A 13,636-nucleotide genomic window follows, 5' to 3' on the forward strand; every position below is an offset into this window, starting at 1 on the left:
CCCCCCCCCCCCCACCGGCCCAGTGACCCTCAAGGCACAGGGCTTAATGCTAGGTGAATTCTGCAGAGCTTTATTGAGAGTGTTTTGAATCCAAATTGAGGAAAAATATGTACCAAACTACTTGGACAAATTTTTATTTATATTTTCTAAAAGTTTATCGTGCATGCAGGGGAGGGGCAGAGAGAGAGAGGGAGAGAGAACTTCCCAAGCAGACTCCACACTGTCAGCACAGAACCTGATATGGGGCTTGATCCCACGAATTGTGAGATTGTGACCTGAGCTGAAATCAAGAGTCAGACGCTTAACTCGCTGAGCCACTCAGGTGCCCCTGGAAAAGTTTTTCAATTAGCTTTTATAAAATTCATAGGGCAAAATGTAAGAAATCTGCAAACTCTAAGTGAAGAAACATGTTGCCTCACCGGTTCACCTGGGCCAACTTATAACTACTCATTTTTGAGTAAGTGAAGGCTAGATGGCAGGTGGATAATTTCAAGTAAAATGCAGGTAAGTGGAATGTTGAAGGGTGCGTGTTCCTAAGATCACAGTAAGCATAGGATTAATGTTTAATGAGCTAGAGAAATTTTAAGTAACAGCAGAAACACAAGGCCTCTCTGCCACCCCTTGTGTTCGGAAGACCCTGTTAACTGCTGCTGGGAGGGGTGGGCCCGGCCTCTTCCTGGGCTGCACAAGAGTGGCTTCCTGTGCCCTTCGGGTGTTCTGCAGGTGTTATTGATGGTACTTTACGTAAGTTTCTTCGATTAAAAATTATAATGAAACAAGAATGTCAAGACTTTTTAAAAAAATTAATTATTTTTGAGAGCGAGCATAAGCTGGGGAAGGGGCAGAGAGAGAGGGAGACAGAGGAATATGAAGCAGGCTCCAGGCTCTGAGCTGTCAGCACAGAGCCCGATGTGGGGCTCGAACCCACGAAGCACGAGATCATGTCTGGAGCCAAAATTGGATGTTTAGCTGACTGAGCCACCCACGTGCCCCCAAGAATGGCACAAATGTTTATTTAAAGCTGTGTGTTGGGCAGCAGAAAGAGAAATTGTTTATTTACAGTTGCACCAAAAAGAATAAAAAAGGAATCAATTTAACAAAGGAGGTGAAAGACCTATACTCTGAACACTGTAAACAGTGTTCATCTTCAAGAAATTGAAGGTGACACAGACCAGTGGGAAGATACTCATGGATTGGAGGAGCCCGTACTCTTAAAATGTCCACACTGCCCAAAGCGGTCTGCAGATTTGATGTGATCCCCGTGAAAATAAGAATAGTGCACATCTCAGAACTAGAACAAATAATGCTAAAATTTGTATGGAACCACAAAAGTTCAAATAAAAAATAAAGTTTGTGTTGGTTCAAATAACCAAAACAATGTTGAGAAAGAACAAACCTGGAGGTGTCACACCCCAGTTTTCAAGGCACGCTACAAACCCGTAACGAAACAGCACGGCACTGGCATAAGACTAGACCCGCAGATCAGCGGAAAGGAATGGAGAACCCAGCAATAAACCACAACCACACGTCTGGCTCTGACAAGGGGCAAGAATATATGATGGGGAAAGACCGTCTCTTCAGCAAATGGTGTTGGGAAAACTGGACCACTTGGTTTCTTTCAGCAGACACAAAAATAAACTGAAAAATGGATTGAAGACCTAAATGTGAGACCTGAAACCATAAACTCCTAGAAGACAAAAAGTAATTTTTTTCATATCAGCAACAGAAACATTTTTCTAGGTATGTCTCCTCGGGCAAGGAAAACAAAGAATACTGTTAGCGCTACACCCAAATAAAAAGCTTTATCACAGTGAAGGAAGCCATCAACAAATGGGAAAGACAACCCGCTGAAGGAGAGAAGATACTTGTAAATGGCCTATCTGATAAGGCGTTATTATCCAAAATCTAGTAAGAACTTACACAACTCAACACCAAAAAATCCAGTTAAAAAATGGGCAGAGGACCTGAATTGACCTTTTTCCCAAGACCCATGGCAAGGTGCTCCTCACCGACCGTCACAGAAATGCAAACCAGAGCCACAGAGAGAATGCCTTCCCTCAGTCAGAGTAGCTAGGATCGAGAAGACAGACAATAAGTGCTGGCGAGGATGCCAAGAAACCGGAAACCTCAGCGCTGTTGGTGGGCATGCAAACTGGTGCAGCCACCCTGGAGACCAGTATCATGGTTCTTCAGATTGAAAATAGAAACACCATCTGATCCCGTAATTCCGTTGTTGGGTATTTGCCCAAAGAAAACAAACACTAACCTAAAAAGATAAATGCTGCAGTAAATACAGAGGTGCATTATTTACAGCACCCAAACTACAGAAGTAACTCAAGTGTCCACGAACAGATTAATAAAGGTGTGAGTGTGTGTGTGTGTGTATGTACGTATGCACTGTATCTATTAGCAGTCTACTCAGCTGTGAAGAGTAAAATCTTGGCTATTTGTAGCACCATGGACAGACCTAGAGGGTATAATGCTGGGTGAAATAAGAGAAAGATAAATAAAAACGTTATTCTGCTTGTATGTGGAATCTGAAAGAGAAAATGAATAAGCAAAAACACCTCTAGAGAATAAACTGATAGTGGCCGAAGAGGGATGATGGGGTAGGGGTAGAATGGGGAGAGAGAGAAAAGAAGGTGAGAGGTGAGCCTCCACCTACCCATCATTTTCTACTTCGTGTTTGAAATTTTCCGTAATAAAAAATTAGGCTAAAACAATAGGTGGGTGCTTGAACATAAATTTCTTGATCTTGTTAAAGTAAACATAGCCTTGAAATTGCGTGAGGCGCTGCCATTCCCAGGGCCAGGGCGGGTGTTTTCAGGGTGCTCTGTGAAAGCCCCTGGTCTGCTAGGCATGCGTTGCCTGACCACCACCTCGGCGCTTGCTGCCGCCACGCTCCTGCCTCTGTCCCAAAGCCCCTCTGTCTCAGGACCAGTTTCTTGCTTGTAATGGAGGCCAGTTTGAGTGGTTCTGGTCTGTCTACACTAATATGGACTTCCTGTTGCTTCCTCATTATTCATTTCTGGGGGTGACCCCGTGGCCCCCACTCCCTCTGCTAGATTGAGCTCTTCCTGCACCCCTGTGCTCAGGCTGTGCTCTCCCCTGGACGGAGTGACACCATGGCTGCCCTGGGTCGGGGCTCAGGCTGTTGACTTGGGGCTTCTTTTCCCTCCGGTATGGGGCTGACTTCATCCTTTACTGGTGAATAAACTGCACTGACTGCTTTTGGGATTCCTCCTGTCCCTCTGTGCCCGGAATCTTCACCCACTGACTCCTGAGAAGTAAGACCTTGAGCTCCCAAGTCTCCCTCCCCGTTTGGGGGCAATGATGAGGTGGGGCGCTTGCTCCTGCCACCCTTCACTTGTGGGGGTCCTGCCTTGGGCCCCTCAAACACTTCCCGTGCCTGTGGTCCCCACTGCCACCTGGGACAGGGCCAGCCCTGGTCCCTGCGCTCCCAGGACTGTTTCTCAGGCCTGCACGATCGTGTGTCCACCCGTCGCACGCTGTTTCTATCTCCGCCGACACCTCTGCTGCCTCACTCTACCACATCTCAGCAGTTCTAGGACCTTTTCAAAACCTCCTTACAGGCCTAGAAGTAGCATGTGTCCTACTTTTTGATGGTATGTCATAACTGACAGCATTTGGAATATAAAAAGGGTATTCTCTAATTTCTGGTACGTTCTATTTGATGAAATACATTATGAGCAAACAAGTGTAGAGAAATGGTATTTACATAAGATCAGAAGACCTGGAAATACTAGCTGTTGGAATAGAAATCAGGTGTTTCCTTGACCAGTTTTTCTTCTGTGACTGAGCTTACACCTTCCAGGGAACGAGCGGGGAGGGCGGAGCTCGTGGGAAGGCAGTGCTCCAGGGTATCGTGGTTTCGGGTGACTTCAGGATGTGGGATAAAACACTTGATGGGTGTCTGGGTGTGCATGATACTGACAGGTAGCCCTTGTAGGCCTCGGGGCAGCTGTGAGGAGCAAGCGGGGCAGGTATAGGTTACTGCTCCCGGACGAGGTACGGTACGTGGGCCCCAGTGCCCTCCATCACTGACTTCGTGACCTGAACCCTATATCTAGAAAACCACTAGATGAATTTCTACGTCAGACATTCCAGTGTAAGATCAAGAAGCACAACCTGGCCAGTGTCTCCTTTGTTGTGCCTCCCTTTCCCAGAGGCCTCTGCTGTCCTGATTTCTGACCATAAAGATGAGCTTTACCCATTTTGTGTATGACGCAAACGGAATTCCACAGTGTGCACCCCGTCTGCAACTGGCTGCTCCTGCTCCGCCCCCTGTGCTGTGGACGATCGCGGGGTGTCAGGTTGAACCCCGGAAGCTGACAAGTGTCAGTCGCAGGAGAGCCTTTACACAGGGGAGGGAGAGAAATCCCGAATAGGACAGTGGTTAAATACCTGCTCTCCAGTTTGCCGACCCCAGTGGTGGTGACTTGAACGCTCCTGTTGAGTGTTGGGCCCTGAGGCTGACGATGGCGGGAGCCATTGTGGCATCCTGTCTGGTGCCCTCTCGCACCCCGTCTCTGGCATCTTGTGGTCGTAACACTCCTTAGAATAACATCTTAAGCTTACATCTTTGGTGGAGTAGGTGCTGAATCCGTGCACATTTGCGTGGATCTAAACTTCTAGAGGATCTAGGCTGACTCCCCATCCTCTGTGCCTTTCTTCCCACGTGTCCCCGGACACGCCTGTCCTTGTGGAGTGGCCATCTCTGTGTGGAAGAGGTGGCAGTGGTGTCTGACCAGTACCTGAGTGCGGAGAGTAGGTGACATGCGGGAGAGTGTAGTCGACCTCATTTGTGATGTTCAGGTTGGTGCTGTGGCTGGAGAGGGCCTGTGCACTGGTGGCTCAGCTGACACGGCGGGGTTGGCTGCAGGGTGGCTCCTGAGCGCTTCGACCTCCTCGGGGCTGCTCTGCACCCGTATCGGTTACATGTTGTCTTCCGTTGTGGAAGTCGGTGCCCAGGATTGGCTGTGTGGGTTTTACACGAAGCCGGCTTGCCCAGGGTGGGTCACGGAAAGGGGAGGTGCTGAAGATCAGGGTGGACAGCTGGTGCAGGGGGGCCGTGGTTTGCAGAGACGAGCTGGTACCACGTGGCAGCCCCATCTGGTTTCCCTAACTGGGGCTGTGACCTGTACCATCGCTGCGGAGCAGGGCCTCGGCGGGACTGGTGACCTTTAGGCTGCCCCTCGCCATTCAAGTGCGCCAAGCGAGCAGCACGGCGTTCAGCTTTCCTTCAGTTTTTCCAGTGCTGAGGAGACCTTACATATGTCCAGTGTGTATGAAGTGTTTAATCGGTTAGATGAGACACTAGTGTATGTGCTTTTTGTAACTTAACGTAAAATACGCATTTAAATAAATATTAAACATTTCAGGAACTGTCTGCCCCTCCTGAAGAGCCATCATCACTGCGCTTTCTCTGTATCTTGTGAGTCGTGCAGCCGACTTAGATTTGGTCCTTCCAGACTTGGTGCAGGAGCTGGTGCAGCCCGCCACCTCCTGCCTTGCCCCTCGGGCCCCGGGGGCTTGTCTCTGTGTCTCCGTGGGCGCCTGTGTGAAGCCGGAGTTAGGCCCGCACTGTGGTCAGTGTGGCCTTCCCGCCGTGGAGCGGGGTCGGGGTCTCGTGCTGCGCCCCGGCCCGGCCCTTCCTCCCAGCCGAGCGCCCCCAGGGCTTCTGTTGGGCGCAGTGAGTGTCCCCTCACCACGTCCCAGACCCACAGCGTGGCCAGTGTGTGTGCAGTCACCGAGCTTCCTTTCCTGACAGCGTTTTGTTTTCTGGAATACATGCTCGTTGCCTGTTGCAGTTTTCTCTGCGTTCTCGGCAGACTGCAGCCCTTGTGTTCGGCCTGTTTCTAAGAACCCCTCGAACACTGAGACCCGTTAGGGTTTCTCACCCCTTCCCAGGGGCCTGCCCTGGCGTCCCGCGGCCGCTTGCAGACTCTCCTGCTTGTAGCCGGGTCCCTGCCACAGCCGCCGCCTGAGCTGCCCTCCGGTGGCCCAAGCCCATCTCCCCCTCTCCTTTTCTTCTTGACTGGCTCCCCTATTGAGGAGGCGCGTCTTCCAGGAGCTTCTTGGGGAGAGTGCGCCCAGGCGTCAAGTGCCGGGGAGCTCGGGTAACTGCGGGTGCGAGCTTGTTCCGATGCGAGGATTCTCTTCGGTTTTCCGAAGTGTCACTGCCGGGAGACTTGAGCCGGGTTCTCTGGGCTTCTTGTGTGTGGGGCCCCGCGGCTTCCTGGCTCCGTACCTTTGTCCTCTGCCAGGTTGGGGACATTTTCAGCCGTGTTCCTCATACCGCCTTTCAGCACTTCCTCTTCCACGGCGCTGGTGACGCCAGTCTCAGGCCTGTCATTTTCCTCATGTCCCTGGGGCTCTTTTTTCACTGTCATTTTGAGTAAATTTTGGAAGTTCTTTTTCCTTTTTGAGATTTCTTCTAGATCTGTCTCTAGAGACCTTGTAATTGCTCTTTGAGGTCTGGTGACAAAAACCTCGGGACCCCAGCATCTGCTGCAGCTCCGTGTCCTTCCTCGCTGAAGCCCTCTGTGTCCTAGTTGTTTGGGACACCGGTGGGCAGATGGGGCCACATGCCGCCGCCTGGTAAGGTGGAGCAGGGACTCCCTGCCTGATCTTTGCTGATGTCACCAGTGCAGTTGGGGCATGGGACGTGTCCCTTCCCTGTCCCCGTGGACGCCCAGGTGCAGACTGAGAGGGCACGCCCCCTGCCGGTGGTTGAGTGCGCCTTTCCCCCGGAGATCAGCCTTTTCCTGGGGATGCGTTTAGTTTGCTGCTGTTGGTTTAGGTGGAAATAAAAAGAAACTGTAGTCCAGCTGCCTCCCTCTTCCCACCTTTCAGAGTCGGCACACAGGCTTGATGTCTGAGGAAAAATGCAAATTGAAAGGAGGTGCCATTTCTCCCCAGCTGTTTGACAAAAATAAAAATGTTTGGGGGGCGCCCGGGTGGCTTAGTCGGTTAAGCGTCCGACTTTTGCTCAGGTCATGATCTCGCGGTTCGTGGGTTTGTGCCCAGCGTCGGGCTCTGTGCTGACTGCCAGCTCAGAGCCTGGAGCCTGTTTCAGAGTCTGTGACTCTCTCTCCGACCCTCCCCTGCTCACGCTGTCTCTCTCTCTCTTAGAAATAAATAAAACGTTTAAAAAAAAAATAAATAAAATAAAAAAATGTTTGGTAATATTCAGTGCTGGTGAATGTGTAAAGAAATAGCTCTGAAATACTGTTGGTGGGAATGTGCTTGGTGTGAGGAGAACCTTTCTGGAGGGCAGTTAGAAATAGGTACTAAAGTTTAAAACGTGTCCCATATTTTCTGACCTGAATTTAAGGTATATGCTTATTTACATGTATGTTCAAAGAGGTGCATATGGTTTTAATGCAGCCTTGTTTTGCAGTAGAAAAATACTAGAAATAACCTTAAATCCAGTAATGGAGAATAACTGGCACAGCTGTACAGCTAAGTTCCACAATTAAGACTAAAATCCTTATAATGCTAGAAATGACCACAGTGTGTTAACTGTTTATAAGTTGTATTGAAGGATGTGCTGTATAATTTGATGTAAGTGTATATGAAAGTACGTAATGTGTATGGAAGCATAACTATGGCCAGAAAGAGACTTTTAAAACCATTACAAGGGTTTCCTCTGGGACAGGACAGAAATGAGGTGGTGGTGGTCAGGGGGGTCAGGAAGTCAGAAACCTGTTTCTCTACCGTAAAAAGTGCTCTGCTGTTGGAATGGGGCAGCTTGCTCCGATTATCCTAGTGAAACGTCTGATTTTCTAATGATGCAGACTGCCTGACATTTTTCTCCCCTCTTCCCTTTTAGGACATGACTGATACTAGCAGCAGCCAGCTGGTAGTGAGAGCGAAGTTTAACTTCCAGCAGACCAATGAGGATGAGCTCTCCTTTACGAAGGGCGACGTCATCCACGTCACGCGGGTCGAGGAGGGCGGCTGGTGGGAGGGCACGCACAATGGCAGGACCGGCTGGTTTCCTAGCAACTACGTGCGGGAGGTCAAGCCCAGCGGTGAGTGGTGTGCGGGCAGAGGGCCAGGTGGCTGTGCTCCTCTCCCTGCCGGTGCAGCTTGCGTGGGTGGTCCTGGGCCGAGGGGCCGCATTCTCCTCTAGTTGTTCCTCAAGGAAAGTGATTTTTACTTTACTCCTGCCTTGGGGTGACCACAAGACGGGTCTGTAGTTGAGAGTAGCATTTCAATCAGTCATGATATGGTTTAAAATATAAGGACCTGGGGTTTGCCATATCATACAGCCTGTTAATTAAAAAAAATTTCTTTTTAATGTTTATTTTTGAGAGAGAGAGAGAGAACATGAGTGGAGGAGGGGCAGAGAGAGAGGGAGACACAGAATCTGAAGCAGCTCGAGGCTCTGAGCTGTCAGCACAGAGCCCGACATACGGCTTGAACTCACAAACTGTGAGATCATGACCTGAGCCGAAGTAGGATGATTAACCAACTTAGCCACCCAAGTGCCCCAGGCTACTAGTTTTTATCACTTGGGTGATATTTGTTTTTTATTTTGTTTTGAGGGAGTGGGAGAGCAGGAGAAGGGCAGAGGGAGAGAAAGAATCCCAAGTAGGCTCCACGCTGTCAGCGCAGAGCCCAGTGGTGGGGCTCGAACTCATAAACTGTGAGATCATGACCTGAGCCAAAATTAGGAGTCAGAGGCTTAACTGAATGAGCCACCCAGGTGTCCCTTATTTTATATTATTTTAAAGTTTGATAGAACACAGAACAGGGGGAGGAGAGGTGGAGAGAGAATCCTAAGCAGGCTCCGCCCTGTCAGCACAGAGCCCTGTGTGGGGCTTGATCTCATGAATGAGATCATGACCTGAGCCAAAGTAAACGGTTGGATGCTTAGCCCACTGAGCCCCCCAGGCGCCCCACGTACCACGTTCTTACAGTAAAGTTCAGGCGTTGCTAAGAACGGGAGCGCCAGCACATTTGCGGGACTACAGTGCATCGATGAGCATCCGCGTAAAAGTGGACCCGCACAGCTTGGGCTTTGTTGTTGGAGCATCAGCCGTATACACAATCCTTGTGTTTCCGCGGGGCCTGGCGCTGAGCACCACCCTCCCAGCCCTTCTGACACCAGATGCGTGGGTTTTTCACACGAGCAAGCCGGTGACATCGTGCAGAGCTTCTGAAACCCTCGTAACTTCGTAAGTGATCAGAGCTCTGGGAACATCTTCTGTTCCAATACTTGGTCTTTGGTCACGGTTGCCGATCCAGGGATCCCAGGACCTTTGTCATTTCCTGTTCCCCGGGCCAGAGGCAGACCGCTCTGCAGGCTACATTTTCTTTATCCATCCATTTGGGTTGTTTCCACCTTTTGGCTGTTGGGAGTAAGGTTGCTGGGACCCTGGGTGCGATCGACGTCCTGGCCTTCCTCTGGGGGCTGCACCTGGGGGTGGCGTTGCTGGGTCACCGGGCAATGGCGGTCAGTGTGCGGGGAGCCAGTGTTGCTGCCCTGTGTGGCGGCTGCCCGCTGTGCCTTCCACCAGCAGTGTGCAAGCGTTCCGGTGGCCACGCCCTTGCCACCACTTTTTCCCCACAATCTCTGTTGGGTGTGAAATGGTACCTTGCTGTTGGTATCTTTCTGTAGTTGTGACCTCTAGGGTCACAGTAATGTGTTAGCATTGTGAGTTCTCAGTAATTTCTGTGACTCTGATTTTGGAATAGGATTCCCTTCTAGAAGGGTGTGGTTAAGATAAGCATTGTAATTTTCGGTGTAATTCCTCATTTTCTGTAAACAAAATGTGCCAGATCCTAACACATCAGGATCATTGCCTTGTTCAACAAACACTGACTTCCTCTGAATTGTGAGTTTCTCTTTATTGACATTTTTGATTGATGAATGCGTTTCTTGAATAAATGAAACCAGCATTTCTAAGTGACCTCTTTTGGGCTGCCTTTCTCGAGGTAAGTTCTCAAGAACGTCCACTTGACCTCCCCCCTTCTTGCAGGGGTCCGCAGCCTCGATCACTTGCCCTCTGGCAGTTGTGGACGACAGTGCGGCTGTCAGGCTTTGCTCTCGTGTGTTTGTGCCATGACCTGTTTGTGCTTTCCTGTGAGTCTGCGTACGGGATTTCCACAGCTTGCTGCACGTGCCCGTTTCTCCCTGAGTCTGTGCTGCCTCCTAGCAGACGCCTTTGCACTCAGCACGTAGTCTCCACGCACATTGTCCTGATGTGTAAAACCGTGGATTTCTGGGGCGCCTGCGTGGCCTTGTCTGTTAAGCATCCGACTCTTCAGCTCAGGTCGTGATCCCATTGCTGATAGGTTCAGACCCATTGTCAGGCTGTGCACTGACCGTGTGGAGCCTGCTTGAGATTCTCTCTCCCTGTCTCTGTGCCCCTCCCCTACTCGAGCGTGTGCTCTCACTCTTGCTCTCAAAATAAACTTAAAGCCCATGGATTTGTTCATTATGTACACTTCAGGGCACACCCTCCTAGAGAATTTCTTAAATTGGAGGGAGACTGCAGGAGAGGCCATGAGGCCAGTGGTTGGGGGTGGGGTGGGGACAGGGCCGCTGGTCGCTGCTGTCGTTAAGTCAGCATGGAGACGCTCAGTGGGTAGCAGGTCTCGCACCAGACCGTGCAGTTCGAACCCGTGTGCCGATGGGGTGGAGGGGGCCGTGTGTACTTCTGACCTCAAAAAATGATCTAAAATGCAAACTGGATTTTGGATGCGATGATCAATTTGGCTGTGGAAAAATGTAACCCGTGCAGGGAAGGGGCAGAGGTAACAAGCTGGGTTCTGTGTTGGTGTGATGTGAAGGTTCTGAAGGCCCCGGGGTGAGGCCAGGGGCCAGGGCCCAGGCCTGTCCACACGGTGTCTTCCAGATGCACGCTTGATAATGGGTGGAAAGAGCCTTAAATGTAAGATTGCACCTCAGGCCTGTGGGGGTCCCAGCAAGATGAGTGGAGGGCCCCGGGGTGAGCCGATTTGGGGTCCTTCTGGGACGTGGGGGTGAGTTTCTCCCAGATGAATACTGCGTGCACTCCCCGGACAGCTGTGCTGGAGGGCGCTCTAGGGGACGTTCCGTGTGCGTGGCCACTCTTGGGGACCGTGCTTCAGCGTCCTGTTTTGAGGATGTGTCCCGAGTCAGCTGACCGGCAACACTTCCGGGTCAGGGGTGGTAGTCCCCCAGGATCAGGGGTGAGGTGCCGGTCGGTGGTACGGGCCCGAGGACACAGCTGGGACGGCAGCAGCACGCGGTGCTGGGGGCGGAGGTGGCTGTCCCCGGCCTCCGCCTCTGCCCGCGGGCTTCTCTGCACGGACCTGGTCCCACGGACGCCCTCCCCGGGCTCCTGGTCTTCCTCGTCCTCTCACTTCCTCCTCAGCTTAGATTTTCGTTTTGTTCTGTCGCTTCCCTTCGTGGGTGATGCCTGTAGACCTGGTATGCGCTGCGCAGTTATCCCTTGGGGCCCCGCTTTGTAACACGGGGACCTGCCCCGCCCCTTCTCCGCCCTCCACCCCTCTGCCAGTCAGCTGTGTTTTCTGCGTACATCCTCAGGATTGTTAGGGGTGCTCTGGTTCAAAAGCCACAGGCAGCGTCCATTCCACAAATACTTGAGTGAACCCTGATGTGGGGAGTGAGGGAACAAGAATAGTGAAAAATCGAGGGGTCTTTCCGGAAATCACGAAGCTGACCCGAGGTTCCCTGAATAGAAAATGCTGTAGACAGTTGAGAACGTGAGTGTCCGCGAGGCTTTGCTGGCATGAAGTCAAAGCCTGAGAGGCATGACCTCGCACACACTGTGTGTGTCTTACTTGGTTCCTGTGTCGGCTCAGCCAGCCTCACAAAGTCAAGGCGACAACAGATTTGAGTCCGGGGAGGTGTGAATACAGACTGGGCACTAGACGATAACGAGGGGCTCCTGTCTTTGTCAGGTGTGGTAGTGGCCTGATACTGGATTGCCATTTGACGAATCTGACGCGCACTGGAGTGTCAGTGGCCAAGATGCCAGTGTCCAGGATCCACCCTGTAAGGCTTCCGGAAGAGGAGAGGAGGGGTCCGAGCGTTCACTGTCGAAGCTCGGTGAGAGCAGGGCCGGCATGGTCCCCCACAGCTCCTGAGCTAACACGTAGCTAGCACGTTATCCCCATGCCCACGGGACGGGTTGAGGGCACTGTGGCCACCAGGAAGCTGGTGACATGACCCGTGTGGGGGGCTCATGAGCGAGGTGACGGCCGTCATCCAGAGGATGGGAGGAGCAAGTTGGAGCTGGCGGCTCCCAGGCCGACGGCAGGCTCTGTTGCATCGCTGACCGGCTCGCAGCCGAGGGCGGTGGGGGATGCGGAGCCTTAAGACCACTTATTCCTGTTTCCTCTTCCACGCGCCTGCCTCCTCCCAGAGCAGCCACAGGGAAGGGCCTGGGGTGGTTGGGTCACACGAAACACCCGTGTTTGACTGCCTTCACCTGAGCTGGGGGTGGGGGCCGTTACGACAGTAACATTCATGGACCTGCTTTTCAAGGGCACTACCTGAGGTCGGCAGAGGTCCAGGAGCGGCAGCGGCCTGACTCTGTGTCACGCGGCTCCCTACCCTGGTGGACATTTGAATCCCCTCCAGCCCTCGCAAGTGGGGGAGTACAGGACACAGTATGTCGAGAGAGAGCACATTCCCGTAACCTTTATGAGTGTATTGTCGGGGTTCTGGTCAATCCCTTTCTGTCCCTAACTTGCAAATTAAGCTTTATCACAGCTGTGTACGTGGAGGAAAAACCGTAGCGTGTGTACGGTTTGGTATTCTCAGTTTGGGGCATTTCCAAGGGTCTTGGAACATAGGCGTCACGGATGAGGTGGGGTGTCCTGTATGGCTACCCCAAGGGTCCCCCCCTGTTACCTTAGAGCCACTGTTCCCTCCCTGCGGGGTGGTTCTGATTTTGTGCAGGGCGTAGTGTGCTGCGCTAGCCCGGGGTGCAAAATGCCATTTCGGGAAGGGGTCTTCCAGCAGCTGCCTGCTCGTTCCTTTTGCTTTTTCCTGAAAATCCTGTGAGGTGTCTTGCTTTGCCCTCTGTGGCTTTTAATCCGGCTTTTGTATTTTTTGCTTTGCTGGATTTTATTCATTTGGGGTCCACTCCTCAAATCTGTGAGTTCACTGGTCTCCCCTTAACCTATGATGGTGACTGTCCATTGGGTTTCACTTTAGTGACCAGAGTATTCATTTCCGGAGATGGTTTCATTCTTTCTCAGGTGTTTTTCATTTTCATGGTGCATTTTTTATTCATCATGGTTCTTTCTTTCCAGGTGGGTTTTTTTTTTTTTTTTAAACACTTATTTATTTTGAGAGGGGGCGAGCAGGGCAGAGAGGGAAAGAGAAATACAACCAGGCTCTGCACGGTCAGCACAGACCCCAGCGTAGGGCTTGGACTCATGAACCGTGGGATTGTGACCTGAGCTGAAATCAGGAGTTGGACGCTTAATCGTCTGAACCACCCAGGCGCCCCTCTTTCCAGGTGTTTTAAACGTGCTTATTCCATAGTCTCCTCAATGATCCCCTTGGTTCTGTCTTGAGTGTTCACTTGCTTTGTATGTTGTATCTGTGTACACTCTTGGTGCGGTTCTTCGTGAGCTATAACTTTGT

At 51.5% G+C, this 13,636-nt stretch overlaps 1 protein-coding gene across 3 annotated transcripts in view; it reads left to right on the forward strand.

The window, feature by feature from the left end:
- Positions 1–13,636, forward strand: part of ARHGEF7 (Rho guanine nucleotide exchange factor 7) — a 129,741-nt gene that overhangs the window by 62,030 nt on the left and 54,075 nt on the right. For all 3 annotated transcript variants that reach the window (XM_039226669.1, XM_039226670.1, XM_039226668.1), the window contains one exon: positions 7,856–8,057. In XM_039226669.1, the coding sequence (XP_039082600.1) occupies positions 7,856–8,057 (202 nt within the window). The remainder of the gene's footprint in view (positions 1–7,855; positions 8,058–13,636) is intronic.

The sequence above is a fragment of the Hyaena hyaena genome, unplaced genomic scaffold (assembly GCF_003009895.1).
Source record: "Hyaena hyaena isolate Hyena2069 unplaced genomic scaffold, ASM300989v1 scaffold_22, whole genome shotgun sequence".
Classification (NCBI taxonomy): Eukaryota; Metazoa; Chordata; class Mammalia; order Carnivora; family Hyaenidae; genus Hyaena; species Hyaena hyaena.